Source organism: Bos mutus, chromosome 4 (genome assembly GCF_027580195.1).
Source record: "Bos mutus isolate GX-2022 chromosome 4, NWIPB_WYAK_1.1, whole genome shotgun sequence".
Lineage (NCBI taxonomy): Eukaryota > Metazoa > Chordata > Mammalia > Artiodactyla > Bovidae > Bos > Bos mutus.
In genome coordinates this window covers 32,288,252-32,305,209 of record NC_091620.1, presented here as the reverse complement: position 1 = coordinate 32,305,209, position 16,958 = coordinate 32,288,252, and the positions used below count along the sequence as shown (strand labels likewise).

Here is a 16,958-nt window from a genome sequence, read left to right as displayed (position 1 = left end):
AGGAGCCCAAGTTTGTTTTCTTCATCAGTTCTGCTCTGGGAACCAGCGGATGAGCCTGTGAGGGACAGGAGATTGGGGACAGTAGCTAAAATTGTGGTGCAGCTGGTACTCTTCCCTTGAGGAAAATCACGTTGCATCTCTAAGGATTCTCAAGTCTAAGACTTTCCCTAATCATGCACAACTGGAAGGAAACACACCTACCCCAGACACAATTCTTTGCTTCCCCTCCTTAAAACAGCAATCAAATTTGCTATCTTGAATCTCTTTCCCCTCTAATTTGTTCAGTCCCTGGAATTCTTGTCATGGATGTTTTATAGTGTATGTGCTAAGATAATACTTTATCTGGTCCTTTCTGCATGCTTTAACAAACCTACTTCTTCTACCTCTATAACTCAAAGTCCTGATAAACATTTTATTAGACAGGAATATAAATTTAAATGGGCTTCTCTGGTGGCACAGATAATAAAGAATGTGCCTGTGATGCTGAACACACTGGTTCGATCCCTGGGTCAGGAAGACACGCTGGAGAAGGAAATGGCAACCTACTCTGGTATTCTTGCCTGGAGAACTCCATGGACAGAGGAACCTGGTGGGCTATAGTCCATGGGGTCACAAAGAGTCAGCCATGACTGAGTGACTAACACTTTCACTTTCAAAAGCTTAAAGAATCTACTAGCTTTAAAAATATTATCTTATTTTCTAATGTCCCCAGAATTGCATTTGTTATTGCAGACCAAGTGGTCAGGCTCCAACTCACTGCTGTACTGGCTTCCTGTCAGCAAGCTCTAGACGAGGTACCTTACTCCCAGGTACCTCGCCCCCTAGATGGAAAATGAAGATGTTTGCCTAAGATCCTCTCCACTCCCCTAAAGATAAACAATTATTTTTAAATATCAAAGCATAGATGTTTTCACAAAATAAAGATGGTAAACATCCAGTGCGAACAGCTAAACTATTCATTAAAAAACAAAGACAACTCAGCTAGAAGGCTTCTAAGCACAAATAAAGCACAAATTCTAACTAATATCTCTGTTAGAGGCATGTTAGTAATTTTTATTTTGGAAAAGCAGACATAAGTATGTGACATCATTAATAATAAATCACAACCATTTAAAATTTCTGTATAATTAGTGGTATGCTACATGTGGGGTAACAGCTGCTGCTGCTGCTGCTAATTTGCTTCAGTCGTGTCCAACTCTGTGTGACCCCATAGATGGCAGCCCACCAGGCTCCCCCGTCCCTGGGATTCTCCAGGCAAGAACGCTGGAGTGAGTTGCCATTTCCTTCTCCAATGCATGAAAGTGAAAAGTGAAAGTGAAGTCGCTCAGTCATGTCTGACTCTTAGCGACCCCATGGACTGCAGCCTACCGGGCTCCTCCGTCCATGGGATTTTCCAGGCAAGAGTACTGGAGTGGGTTGCCATTGCCTTCTCTGGGGTAACAGTAAGCACTGCTATTCAACAAATTATCTCACCTAACAAGACTGGACAGTTCAGAGCAATCTGTTCCTATTTACCCCTGACTAGTTAAGGTTGAAATTAATTAGAATTTGGACTATAATTCTAATTGGGTCAATATGGTAAAAACTGTCATGCCATGGCAGTGATATAAGAATTTTTCTTTGGGGACGCAGTGGTAAAAGGGTAGAAATTTTATGTTTTTCCATAAGCTTTCCAAAAGGACAATTTGGGGGCAGCTTTAGGTTGACATTTAACATTTGAACTGAATTCACTAAACGATCATCTGAACACTTCAGGAATTTAATAAAACAAACACATAATTATTAATAATAATCTTCATTATTATTATATTCTTCATTATTATACTACAAGCAAAAAAATTTATGTCTTAGCAGCTAGTGAGATATTAATACTAAGTGGTCTTGGCTTTGGATGGTAACTTGTGAGTTTGAGTTGAAAGTTACTGTGTTCTATTTCAATTCCCCAGACCACATCGTTTTCCCAATACCAAAAGGAAATTATGGCACAGGGGAACTTTTCTATTTACCTGACTACACAGAGGAGCTGTTTTTCTCTGAAATAATTGATGCTTTCTAAAATATGTTAATCACTGCAAAATCAAACCTAACTGCAAAATTGCCCCCCAAATGGACAGCACTCAAAAGAGATCATTAATAAGTGCTTCTGTGTGATTAAGTAACATGTACAAAAATGACAAAACACACTATGTTATGCATTTGATAGTAGCCAATATTATATAAATGGTTTAAACAGGAGAGGGATATGACATTCTTTTGAATTAAACATTTGGTTAAAAATCACATTCTCTTTTAAAATCAATTTTTCCCTTTTAGTGTTTTTTTTTTGGACATTTTAAGAGATCTTAAAAATAAAATTTAAAAGATGTTAATTTACTGGCATCATAGCAGAGGTTCCCCAAGAAAATTTCTAAGAAATCTACAACATATTTTGTTTTCTCTATAAATAAATTGCAATATATTGAATAAGTTAAATCATCTTTACTGTGAGCATTAATAAGTATTTTCATCTTAAAATAACCCTCTAATAAATTTAAATATGGTTGATTCTTGAATTTTCACACAAGTAGAGAAAAGCAATGTTAGAAATAATCCTATACTTATTTATTTTCATTTAGGGACTTAATGTATAATATATTCATCATTTTTGGCAGCAGGTTTATTGCTATATATTTATCATAAGACAATATTAAACCTGACTTGTAATTTCTTAGCAGAAAAAAATGATGATAAGAGGCTGGGAAAGAAGAAGGTTATTTGAAGTCTGCTAGCTGGAGAATCCCAGGGACGGGGGAGCCTGGTGGGCTGCCGTCTACGGGGTCACACAGAGTCGGACACGACTGAAGAGACTTAGCAGCAGCAGCAGCAGCTGGCAGGAGGGAACTAAACTAGAACTTAAACACTGGTTGAAGACAATTTGCAGAATAAATGATTCACATATGGATAACTGGGTGTAGCAACTCCTAAGAGCAGACATTGTTGCTGAAACTGAAGTAGGAATTGTAGCTTAGTTCTTTGACTTATTAATAAGATGTTTTTGGAAATTAAATTGGATAAGAGAATGAATAAGATGGCTAAAGGAATCATGATTGAAATTTTAACTGATTAATATTAAAATATTTGTTTAGCATTCATTATACATGAGCTATTGCCTTCTTTAATCCTCACCACCAATGACACTGCACGTACTATTATTTCTTTATTTTATAGATAAAGAACTTAAAGTTTACCAAGGTTAAGTGATTGTCAAAAGTCAGGTAGCAACTAGCAGAGACAGATGTGAATCTGTTGGGCACTAAAAACAAAGGTTCTTACCCTGATATCCAAAATACAGATGTCCATGGGGAGTCCAATATTACACACAATTTCATATGTATGTAGATGTTTTTTCCCAATAAAAGAGCTGTAGTTTTAGCATAGACTCAAAGGGATGAATAACCAAAGGAAGGTAAGAAATGATGGACTAGAGTGATGAACAAAATCAATAATTAAAAAAAAAAGATAAAAGTCCAAAAAACGATTTAAGTTTAAACCTAGAAATAGAGAGTAGTGATATCCTGGAAAGAGAGAAGGAAAAAGATCTGAAGTTTTCAAAGACAGCAAGTGTGAACTGTATCACCAGTGTGACTAAGCTCCTGGGAAAGAGAGGGCAGTCATGGGCTGCAGGAAGACAAGGCAGAAGATGGGCAGCTCTTCTTGGGGCCTGGGTTACTCAAGTCATGTTGTGGGCACTGTGTTCTACTTAGCACCACACTCCAGAGCAATACTGAAAAATGGAGTGAGGTCTTTTGAGAGGAAGCTGATAAGAATGGTAATGGGCATGAAAATGCTAAAGCTCGAGGCCAAGGGTGGTGGCAGGGAGGAGCAACCCCACGTCCAAGGAGCCGTGGCTGCGCGGGCACAGGAGGGCCTAGAGGACCTATCCCACATTGAAGGTCAGGAAGGTGAGGATATACCCCTCGTCCAAGGTAAGGAGCAATGGCTGCGCTTTGCTGGAGCAGCCGTGAAGAGATACGCCATGCCCAAGATAAGAGAAACCCAAGTAAGATGGTAGGTGTTGCAAGACGGCATCAGAGGGCAAACACACTGAAACCATACTCACAGAAAACTAGTCAATCTAATCACCCTAGGACCACAGCCTTGTCTAACTCAATGAAACTAAGCCATGCCCGTGGGGCAACCCAAGACGGGCGGGTCATGGTGGAGAGGTCTGACAGAATGTGGTCCACTGGAGAAGGGAATGGCAAACCACTGCAGTATTCTTGCCTTGAGAACCCCATGAACAGTATGAAAAGGCAAAATGATAGGATACTGAAAGAGAAACTCCCCAGGTCAGTAGGTGCCCAATATGCTACTGGAGATTAGTGGAGAAATAACTCCAGAAAGAATGAAGGGATGGAGCCAAAGCAAAAACAATACTCAGCTGTGGATGTGACTGGTGACAGAAGCAAGGTCTGATGCTGTAAAGAGCAATATTGCATAGGAACCTGGAATGTCAGGACCATGAATCAAGGCAAATTGGAAGTGGTCAAACAGCAGATGGTAAGAGTGAATGTTGACATTCTAGGAATCAGCAAACTGAAATGGACTGGAATGGGTGAATTTAACTCAGATGACCATTATATCTACTACTGTGGGTAGGAATCCCTCAGAAGAAACGGAGTAGCCATCATGGTCAAAAAAAAGAGTCCAAAATGCAGTACTTCGATGCAATCTCAAAAATAACAGAATGATTTCTGTTCGTTTCCAAGGCAAACAATTCAGTATCACAGTAATCCAAGTCTATGCCCCAACCAGTAACGCTGAAGAAGCTGAAGATGAACGGTTCTCTGAAGACCTACAAGACCTTTTAGGACTAACACCCAAAAAGATGTCCTTTTCTTTATAGGGCACTGGAATGCAAAAAGTAGGAAGTCAAGAAACACTTGGAGTAACAGGCAAATTTGGCCTTGGAATACGGAATGAAGCAGGGCAAAGACTAATAGAGTTTTGCCAAAAAAATGCACAGGTCATAACAAACACCCTCTTCCAACAACACAAGAGAAGACTCTATACATGGACATCACCAGATGGTAAACACCGAAATCAGATTGATTATATTCTTTGCAGCCAAAGATGGAGAAGCTCTATACAGTCAGCAAAAACAAGACCAGGAGCTGACTGTGGCTCAGACCATGAACTCCTTATTGCCAAATTCAGACTTAAATTGAAGAAAGTAGGGAAAACCACTAGACCATTCAGGTATGACCTAAATCAAATCCCTTATGATTATACAGTGGAAGTGAGAAATAGATTTAAGGGCCTAGATCTGATAGAGTGCCTGATGAACTATGGACTGAGTTTCATGACATTGTGCAGGAGACAGGGATCAAGACCATTCCCATAGAAAAGAAATGCAAAAAAGCAAAACGGCTGTCTGGGGAGGCCTTACAAATAGCTGTGAAAAGAAGAGAAGCGAAAAGCAAAGGAGAAAAGGAAGGATATAAACATCTGAATGCAGAGTTCCAAAGAATAGCAAGAAGAGATAAGAAAGCCTTCTTCAGCGATCAATGCAAAGAAATAGAGGAAAACAACAGAATGGGAAAGACTAGGGATCTCGTCAAGAAAATCAGAGATACCAAAGGAACATTTCATGCAAAGATGAGCTCGATAAAGGACAGAAATGGTATCGACCTTACAGAAGCAGAAGATATTAAGAAGAGATGGCAAGAATACACAGAAGAACTGTACAAAGAAGATCTTCATGACCCAGATAATCACAATGGTGTGATCACTGACCTAGAGCCAGACATCCTGGAATGTGAAGTCAAGTGGGCCTTAGAAAGCATCACTACGAACAAAGCTAGTGGAGGTGATGGAATTCCAGCTGAGCTATTCCAAATTCTGAAAGATGATGCTGTAAAAGTGCTGCACTCAATATGCCAGCAAATTTGGAAAACTCAGCAGTGGCCACAGGACTGGAAAAGGTCAGTTTTCATTCCAATCCCAAAGAAAGGCAATGCCAAAGAATGCTCAAACTACCGCACAATTGCACTCAGCTCACACGCTAGTAAAGTAATGCTCAAAATTCTCCAAGCCAGGCTTCAGCAATATGTGAACCGTGAACTTCCTGATGTTCAAGCTGGTTTTCAAAAAGGCAGAGGAACCAGAGATCAAATTGCCAACATCCGCTGGATTATGGAAAAAGCAAGAGAGTTCCAGAAAAACATCTATTTCTGCTTTATTGACTATGCCAAAGCCTTTGACTGTGTGGATCATAATAAACTGTGGAAAATTCTGAAAGAGATGGGAATACCAGACCCCCTGATCTGCCTCTTGAGAAATCTGTATGCAGGTCAGGAAGCAACAGTTAGGACTGGACATGGAACAACAGACTGGTTACAAATAGGAAAAGGAGTTCGTCAAGGCTGTATATCGTCACCCTGTTTATTTAACTTCTATGCAGAGTACATCATGAGAAACGCTGGACTGGTAGAAGCACAAGCTGGAATCAAGATTGCTGGGAGAAATATCAATAACCACAGATATGCAGATGACACCACCCTTATAAAGCCTCTTGATGAAAATGAAAGTGGAGAGTGAAAAAGTTGGCTTAAAGCTCAACATTCAGAAAACGAAGATCATGGCATCCGGTCCCACCACTTCATGGGAAATAGATGGGGAAACAGTGGAAACAGTGTCAGACTTTATTTTTCTGGGCTCCAAAATCACTACAGATGGTGACTGCAGCCATGATATTAAAAGATGCTTACTCCTTGGAAGGAAAGTTATGACCAACATAGATAGCATATTCAAAAGCAGAGACATTACTTTGCCAACAAAGATCCGTCTAGTCAAGGCTATGGTTTTTCCTGTGGTCATGTATGGATGTGAGAGTTGGACTGTGAAGAAGGCTGAGCACCGAAGAATTGACGCTTTTGAACTGTGGTGTTGGAGAAGACTCTTGAGAGTCCCTTGGACTGCAAGGAGATCCAACCAGTCCATTCTGAAGGAGATCAGCCCTGGGATTTGTTTGGAAGGAATGATGCTAAAGCTGAAACTCCAGTACTTTGGCCACCTCATGAGAAGAGTTGACTCATTGGAAAAGACTCTGATGCTGGGAGGGATTGGGGGCAGGAGGAGAAGGGGACGACAGAGGATGAGATGGCTGGATGGCATCACTGACTCAGTGGATGTGAGTCTGAGTGAACTCCGGGAGCTGGTGATGGACAGGGAGGCCTGGCGTGCTGCGATTCATGAGGTTGCAAAGAGCGACTGATCTGATCTGAAATGACTGGGAATAATGGCTGGAGAAAGAACATATGCAACAAAAGAAGGACATTCTACTGACCTAACAGAATAAGTCAGAACCAGAGGTTAGGAGGACACAGAGTTCAACCTGGCTTAAAGTGACAGGAATGTCCTAGAATAGGGAATTAGTGACTCCAAGACCACTACAAATGTAGAAGCAAAGGCTGTCAGTAGAAACCAAACTTAAGTTGAAGGGAAATTAAAAAAAAATAAATTTTCTAATGGAGTATAATTGCTTTGTAACATCACCTTAGTTTCTGCTGCACAGAAAAGTGAATCAGATAATATGTATACATATACTACCTGCCTGCTGAGCCTCTCACCTACCCCTGTAGGTCATCACAGAGCATCGAGCTGAGCTCCCTGAGCTATAGAGCGGCTTCCAACTAGCTGTCTATTTTACACTTGGTGGTGTATATACGTCAACGCTACTCTCTCAATTCCTCCCACCCTGTCCTTGCCCTCCTGTGTCCACAAGTCTGTTCTCTGTGTCTGCATCTAAAAAATCATCATAGGAAAGGTCCACAGGAAACTATGCTAAGAAACGCCGCCAAAAATTCAGATGAAAACCTGTGTCTATACAATCTGCTAGAAGACCACGGACCAGAATCATGATAAAAGTTATTACTGCATTGGAAAAAAATGTCTCAGTAGAGAAACTTTATATTCTCTTTAATTTCTAAATGAGATAGAGCAAGCCATACCACAGGGCAACATTACTATCATCTGTAGAACCGAATCTGTTCCACAAGCATTAGCACACTGTGGATTAGCAGAAGCCTTGATATGGCAGGACATCTAGAATAGTAAGTTTCTAGGATGTATTTCAGGGATGTTAGCATTCTCAGGTACTTTAGAAATATTGATCTTTGAAGATTTTCTGATTCACAAGAATGAGAAGGTCCCTGTGTTATCAGTACTCCTGAAGGCAGGAGGGTAGGCATAAGAGCAACTTTGGGGGCCAGTGGAACAATGTGAGAGTGTTGCTGGTCTCCCATGGACCCCAGCCAGATATACCTGGGGAATGAGCAAACGTATTACCCGGGTTGATCCTTATTGAGTGAGTGCTAGAACTCTGTAAATACATACTCACACACACAACGTTCTCTCCTCTTCCTCATTTAATACACTAAAAGAAATGCAAATGCTTACCGTCATTTCTGAGGAAATTATTAAGCAGTTGGAAAAGAGGAAAACTGTCCCAGGAGTCTTGTGGTTGTGCTTCAAGTGCTGTATCCATATCTACTGTGAATAAAGCCCAAAATTTCTCTGCATGCTCTGCTAATAAATCAGGCCACCAGGCAAATGCCTGTAAACAAATAAAGAAATAATGTAAATATAGATTACTTGATAGAAACACATACAAATACTGTGAAAATGTGACTAAAAGTGAAGTTGTAGGACACTATTGTAGAATATGATACCAAATGTTTTAATATTTCTAGTCATAGAGAAAAATAATTGAAATAAAAACACCAACATATTCATAGTAGTTATGAATAAATTAAGACATGCAAGGAATTTTTGTTTTACATATTTTTCAAATGTTTTAAATTGATGTATTTTTAGAAATAAAATGTCATTTTATATTTTAACTCTATATTAGATTTCATGTTTATCAATACAAAATTTGCTTACTATTTAAATATATATCCATAAAATGATTTCTCATTTAAAGAATTACATTTTACTTGTAGTACTTTTTTATGAATCAAGAGTCTAAAACTAAAACACACATTCAGACAGAGGGATTTCCGGTCCCTCCAGTGTAAATTAGGTCCCACTAGATAGGACCTAAAAACTCTCTGCTGTTTAAATGGATGAAAAGAATATTTACTTTTTAGGAAGTTCTCGAAAATAATGTGACCTGTCCATGGAAACTGAAAGCAGGCCCACCAACCAGCCCACCTATGGATCTGACCAGCCAGACTACCTAAAATATCTGGCTGAGCTGACTGGTGAAGGCCTTTCCTTGCTGAAGTCAGTCTGTAAAGAAAGGAGGAAGTTACACTTTCTTCAAAGCACAACAATAATGCAAGACTACAAGAAATATGAAGAATCTAGAAACAGGACACCAAGCAAAAGAACAAAATAAAGCTCCCATAGCCAATTTCAAAGAAATAGAGACCTATAAAATTCCTAAAAAAGTTCAAAAACTGTTTTAAAGCACTTTAGTGAGTTATAAGAAAAAAAAAAACAGATAACTAAATGAAATCAGGAAAATAATATAAGAAAAAAATGAGAAGTTCAACAAAGAGAACAATAAAAAAGAACCAATTATTAATCTGGAGCTGAAGAATACAATAACCAAAAAGTTTAAAGGGTAGCTTCAACAGCAGACTTGATCAAGTAAAAGAGTGAAGCAATGAACTTGAAAACAAATAATTTGAAATTATCTAGTCAGAGGAATGAAAAAAAAAAGAAGAACGAAAAAGACTGAAGAAAGCTTATGATATTTGTGGTACATCTTCAAGTGAACCAATCTGATATGTATTATTAGAGTCCCAGAAACAAAAAGAGACAGAAAACTTATTTAAGGAAATAATGACTGAAAACTTCCCAAATCTGGGGAATGAAGTGGACATACAAATTGATGAAGCACAAAAGATCCAAGCTGGGTTGACTCATAGTGAGACATATTATAATTATAAAATGTCAAAAATTAAAGATAAAGAGAGGATTTTGAAAGCAGCAAGAGAAAAATGACTCATCATATAAAAAAATAAGGCTAATATTATCAGATTTCTCAGCAGAAACCCTGGAGGTTTGGAGGGAGTGGTAAGATATATCCAAAATACTAAAGAAAAACTGCTAACCAAGAGTATCATACACAGCAAAACTGTCCTTTAACAATGAAGGCAAGATAATGACTTTCCCAGACTTAGCGAGTTTGTCACCACTAAACCTGCCTTATAGAAAAGTGTGAAAGAAAATTCTCCAAGTTGAAACAAAAGGATGCTAAATCTAACATAAATACGTATGAAAGTATAAATATCACTGGTAAAGGTAAATACATAGACAAATAATACTGTAATGCTGGTACATAAATAACTTGAAACAGTCCTATAAAATCCAAAAGAGGAAGGCATTAATATTAACTATAACCACAAAAATTTGTTAAGGGATACATATTAGTACAGAAGAGGTAACATTTGACACCAATAACATAAAGTATATTCAGGAAGTAAAACTGCAGGGTTTTGTATGTGACTGGAGTTAAAAGTTTAAAATAGATGGTGAAAAGATCTGAAGTCCAGCTGAAAGGTAAGTCTTATCTATCAATAATTTTAAATGTAAATGGATTAAACTCTTCACCAAAAGACACAGAGTGGCTGAATGGATAAAACCACAAGATACAACAATAAGGTTGCTGCCTATGAGGCACTCACTTTAAATTTAAGGACACACATAGGCTGAAATTGAAGGGGTAGAAAAAATATTCACGCAAATGATAACCAAAAGTGACCAGCAGTGGCTATACTTACATATGTTAACAATTACCACAAGAAACAAAAAAGGTCATTACATAATGGAAAAGGGTCAATTCACCAGAAAACTAGGATAATTATGAATATATAAGCATGCAAATGGTTGGAAAGATGCCCTGGAGGAGGGCATGGCAACCCACTCTAATATTCTTGCCTGAAATATCCCATGGACTGAGCAGCCTGGTGTGCTATAGTCCATAGGGTTGCAAAGACTCAAACATGACTGAGTGAATGAGCATGCATGCACACACTTGGGATATAAAATCAGCATACAAAAATCATGTGCATTTCTGTATACACTAATAACAATCTGAAAAAGAAATTAGAAATTAAGAAACAACAGAGTAAAAATTCCTAGAAATAAACCTAACCAAACAGGTAAAAGATTTGTAAACTACAAATTATAAAACACTGATGAAAGAAACTGAAGTAGTCGCAAATAAATGAAAACTACCCAGTGTCATGGATTGGAAGAGTTTATATTGTTAAAATGCCCATATTACCCCAAGCAATCTACAGTTTCAACACAAGCCCTATCAAAATTCCATTGACCTTTTTTTTTACAGGAATAAAAAAAAAATTCTAAAACTCAGATGGAATCACAAATGACCTCACATAGCCTAAATAATGTTAAGAACAAAGCTGAAGACACCACACTTTCTGATATCTAAATAGGTATATTACTAAGCTGTGGTAATTAAATCAATCTTGCACTGTCATCAGTACAGACACCTAGACCAATGACACAGAATACTGATCCCAGAAATAAACCCACACATATATGATCAACTAACCTTCAAAAAGGTTATATTCTTGAGGAATATAAAATGAGGAAAGATCAGTCCCTTCAATAAACAGTGCCGGGAAAACTGGATATTCACAAGCAAAATAATCAAACTGGACTATTGTTTTGCACCATATACAAAAATCAACTCAAAAAGCATTAAATACTTAAACTTAAGATATGAAACTATGAAACTCCTGGGAGAAAACATAGAGAAAAAGCTTCTTAGCTTTGCCTTGGCAATGGTTTCTCAGATATGACACCAAAAGCACAGACAACATAAGAAAAAACAAGCAAATCATCAAACTAAAAACTTAATGAACAGCAAAGAAAACAGTCAACAAGGGAATGAGAGAAAATATTTGTAGGCCATAAACAGGATGAAGGGCTAATATCCAAAATATATAATACACTCCTACAACTCAAAGCAAAAACAAAACAAAAGAAAAAATAAATAACATGACTAAAAGATGGACATAGGACCAAACGGACATTTTTCCAAAGACCAACAAATGGTCAACAGGTATATGAAAAGGTTCTCAACATCACTAATCATCATTTGATTTATCAAATGCAAATCAAAACCACAATGAGATATTATCTCACACCTGTTAGAGTGGCTATTACTTACAAAAGCAAAAGATAAGTTTTTTTGAGGTTGTACAGGAAAGACAACCCTTGTACACTGTTGATAGAAATGTAAATTGATGCAGCCACTATGGAAAACAGTATGAAAGTTCCTTCAAAAATTAAAAATAGAACTCTCATATAATCCATCAATCCCATCCTAGGGTATATTTCTAAAGGAATTGAAATAAGAATCTCAAAGAGATATTTACACTGTCACAGTCAATGCAGTACTATTCACAGTAGCTAAGATACAGAGGACATGACAGCTCACTTTAATATTCTTGCCTGGAGAATCCCCATGGACAGAGCAGCCTGGTGGGCTACAGTCCTTAGGGTTGAAAAGAGTTGGACACAACCGAAGTGATTGAACACGTATACAAGACACAGAAGTGAGCCATCACTTTGTTGACAAAGGTCTGTATAGTCAAAGCTATGTTTTTTCCAGTATTCACGTATGGATGTGAGAGTTGGACCATAAAGAAAGCTGAGCGCCAAATAATTTTTACATTCAAATTGTGGTGCTGGAGAAGACTCTTGAGAGTCTGGACTGCAGGGAGATGAAACCAGTCAATCCTAAGAGAAATCAATCCTGAGTGTTCATTGGAAGGACTGACATTGAAGCTGAAGCTCCAATACTTCGGCCTCCTGATTTGAAGACCTGACTCTTTAGAAAAGCCCCTGATGCTGGGAAAGATTGAAGTCAGGAGCAGAAGGGGGTGACAGAGGATGAGATGGTTGGATGGCATCATCGACTCAATAGACATGAGTTTGAGCAAACTCCAGGAGATGGTGAAGGAAAGGGAAGCCTGGGGTGCTGCAGTCCATGGGGTCAAAGAGCGTTGGACATGACTTAGTGACTGAACAACAATAACAAAAGCCCACAGATGAATGACTGGAAAACAAAATATGATAGGTACACACAATAAAATAATTTTCACCTGAAAAAAAGAAGGCAATCTTGCCATTTGTAGCAACATGATTGAACCTGGAGGACATTATATTAAATGAAATAAGCCAGACAAAGGACAAATACTGTACATAATCATACTTTATGATTTATATGAGGAATCTAAAATAGTCAATTTCATAGAAGCAGAGAGTGGAATGGTCATTTCAGAGAGTGGACTGACTGGGGAAAGGATCTAAAAGGAGGGTATTTGTGAAAGTGTGGTGGTGATGGTACACAAGTTCAATTATATAAGGTAAACACATCCTAGAGGTCTACTAACAGGACAGTACCTACAACACTGCATTGTATACTTGACATTTTTCTTAGAAGGTATATCTTATTTTTAGTATTCTCATTATGTGCGGGTGTTAGTCACTCAGTTGTGTCTGACTCTTTGTGATCCCCGGACTGTAGCCCACCAGGCTCCTCTGTCCATGGAATTCTCCAGGCAAGAATACCAGAGTGGGGTGGCATTCCCTTCTCCAGGGGATCTTCCTGATCCAGGGATCAAACCCAGGTCTCCTGCATTGCAGGTAGATACTTTACTGTTTGAGCCACCAGAGAATACTCACATAAAAAATAATGTGAGCTTTTCTGGCTATAGTATCTCAGTTTTGTTTTAATCTGAATTTTTCTAATTTTGGATTAATTTAACATGTTTTAGGGCTCTCTTTCAGAGAAGGCAATGGCATCCCACTCCAGTGTTCTTGCCTGGAGAATTCCAGGGACGGGGGAGCCTGGTGGGCTGCCGTCTATGGGGTCGCACAGAGTCGGACACGACTGAAGCAACTTAGCAGCAGCAGGAGCAGCAGCAGAGCTCTCTTTACACTGCTTTGAGTGAAATATCTCTCAGGTCTTCCCCCCTCCCCTTTTTAAATGTAGCTTTTGATAGTACTATAACTTTTTAACCAAGTAACTATAAAACTATCACATGAATTTGTGTGATACAGATATTTTTGTTATTCTTTCAATTAAAAGTAACCTTAGAAAAAGTTTCATCATACTATACTCAGAGAAGTCCATATTTATTTTGAAGAACTTTCTAATAACATGTGAGATTTGTGGTTGCAAAACTCTATTAATTTCTTCCAATGTAAATTCAATTATAATAAAAAGAGCCAAACCACAAACCAAAAAAAGTGGATTGTAAGATATTGACATATTGAGTATTTTCTTAAAAACTTTTGCCACAATAATAATGTTCAGTATATTTATAAAAAATATTATTGTGTAACTAATTAGTAGGTGGAAAATGAAGAAAACAGTAGTTAAAGAAAAAGAGTGGTACGGCACAAATAACAGGCTCTAGTGTTAGGGACATTTTAATGGTTGACTCCATGCATATAACTTTGACTTTGCTGTTACAAATATATGAATGTAAAAATCTGTTGGAAGCCGTATATTCTATGTACATCAATCTATTGCTCTTTGAAAATATTATATTTGAATTTTTTAAATTTAAATTTCTCTTAGAATGAGTTTATGACAATAATATAAATGCAAAAAAAATAAAATAAAGTAGTAGACACAATTTCATTGCATGTATCTTGCTCCTGTCTTTTAGAGCTGTGTTAGTGACACAGATAAGAAGAATTGGATTCTTTCCTCTGAGTACAGCAGGATAGAAATGCTAGGAAAAATGCAGTACCGCAAAGAGAAACATTTTCAAAGTCTCACTTCCAGTTCACAACCAATAGCTTTGCAAAAGGTTCAAATTAAGAAAATAACAGTCATGTTAGGTCACGACTGTCTCAAGACTCTGAGAAAAATTTCCAAAGCTCTTTTTAAAGTTAACTTGGAAGATAGAGCCATGATGGAGAATGGAACGCAATGGAATATAATTTTCTTAAAAACAACACACACACACACACACACAAAACAGCTTCAGGTTGGCAAGACTTTGCTATCAACTTGAAATTTTCATTATGTTTTACGGATGCATATATTTTATGTTTTAAACTGTATTTCTGATAATGTTATTCCTGCTGAACAAGACAATCTGTGATGGATACTGATTGTTCTAATGATTAGCTGAGAAAGCTTTAAGCAGCTACTGTCTTTGAAAATGAAAAGCAAGGGCTGCAGGCTGTTACCTTGAGAACACAGGGTCAGTTCTACCACCTGTCTGCCCGCTTCTGCTTTTTGCCACCCCTCTGGGTGGCAGTCCTCCCACTCTGGGTTGGTAGTAAGAGGAGAGGCTGTATAATTTCCTACCTACACACCATTTCCTGGGGGTGGCCGAGGCTCCTCAGCATGAGGGGCGCCACCAGGGAGGGGAAAACCCTTCTGAGAAACGCATTCATCTGTAGGGCACCAATCAGAAGTCTTGGCCCTAAAGCTAAGCCACGAATTAGTGTAAATGAGACAGCAGGGGCAGAAAGCAACGTTTAACTTGATTAAGAGGGAAGTAAAACAAAACTTGATTGCAGTTCTTAGGCATACTATTTCTATCAAAATTCTAACAATAAATAAATCTTGTATGGTGAGAACGATATTCGTGGCTGACAATACTCTGAAAACCATGGAAACAGTGGCGAGTAAGACTATCTCTGAAACTGGAAGAGTACTGAGCTTTTGAACTTGGTGAGACTTGAGTGCTCATGGGCAAATCAGTTCCTGGATGGATTTCCACTTCCTCATCTGCAAATTGGCAGTAACAATACTTGTCCTAGCCTCCTCCAGGGTTGTATGGAAAAGTCAAGGGATATTATCAGCAACACAAAAATGAGTCAAAATTCACACAAATCTTACAATGTTAGTTTTAGATGTTTTAAGAATAGTAATGTCCAACATGAATGGAATAGTTTCTATGTGCTGTTCTAAAGACTTTCTGCACATTATTTTACTTAATCCTTTCAGGTAGATGGTACAATGATCCTTATTTTACAGGTTGCATGCAAAGTTGCTTCAGTTGTGTCTGACTCTTTACAACCGTATGGACTGTAGCCCACCAGGCTCCTCTGTCCATGGGTTTCTCCAGGCAAGAATACTGGACTGGGTTGCCATGCCCTTCTTCAGAGGATCTTCCCAACCCAGGGGTTTTACAGGTTAGCAAAGTCAGAAAGATTAAGGAACTTGCCCAAAGTCATAAAATTGGTAACAGAGCAATAATTTGAATTCAGGTCAGCTGGAGTTGTAGAGACCAAGCTCTTACATATATGGCCTCTTCTTAATCAACTCTATATAGAGCACACTGCCTTTCTGTCTGTCTTTCTAGTTTCTTAATCAACTACATATTTAGAAACTGTCTATCTAGTTTCTTAATCAACTATATATATAGCACACTGCCTTTCTGCTCATCTGTTTGTCTATTTAGTTCTGCAGATCAGACCAATGTTTTTGTCCTCTGAGGATGTTCTTGCCAGAACATCTATTATAGTCTTATTTTAAAAAATATCTTTTCATATTTCTTTGGGGTCTTAGTCTTTTTATTACTTTTACCCTCAAAATGCAGTAAACATTTCATATTTTATAACGACAAAAATGATGACTGCATAAATGAGCAAAAATAGCACATCTGATTTTGGAACATATTATATGCTTCCTTCACACCCCGAAAAGATCAGTTTGTAATCTTGTATTTTGTGGATGATCCTAAAAGCTCTGGACACAGTTCAGTGTCTAGGATATCATTACACCCCCCAATAGACACATATAGTAATATGATGCTGAGAGGCCATATTCTAGAAATATTGAAGCTCTCTTGAGGAGCCAGTAGAATGGATTTGAACCTTCAGGGTGACACCTAAACTTATGTCAAAGGAATCATAGTTTTCTGCAACTCAATTCATGAAAATATCTCCCTAATTTTGTTCCTAGA

The 16,958-nt window shown here is 38.0% G+C and overlaps 1 protein-coding gene across 13 annotated transcripts in view; it reads right to left on the bottom strand.

Annotated features, from left to right (window-relative positions):
• CADPS2 (calcium dependent secretion activator 2) overlaps positions 1–16,958 on the bottom strand; it is a 585,913-nt gene that overhangs the window by 84,357 nt on the left and 484,598 nt on the right. For all 13 annotated transcript variants that reach the window (XM_070369312.1, XM_070369316.1, XM_070369317.1 and 10 more), the window contains one exon: positions 8,440–8,596. In XM_070369312.1, coding sequence (XP_070225413.1) covers positions 8,440–8,596 — 157 coding nt within the window. The remainder of the gene's footprint in view (positions 1–8,439; positions 8,597–16,958) is intronic.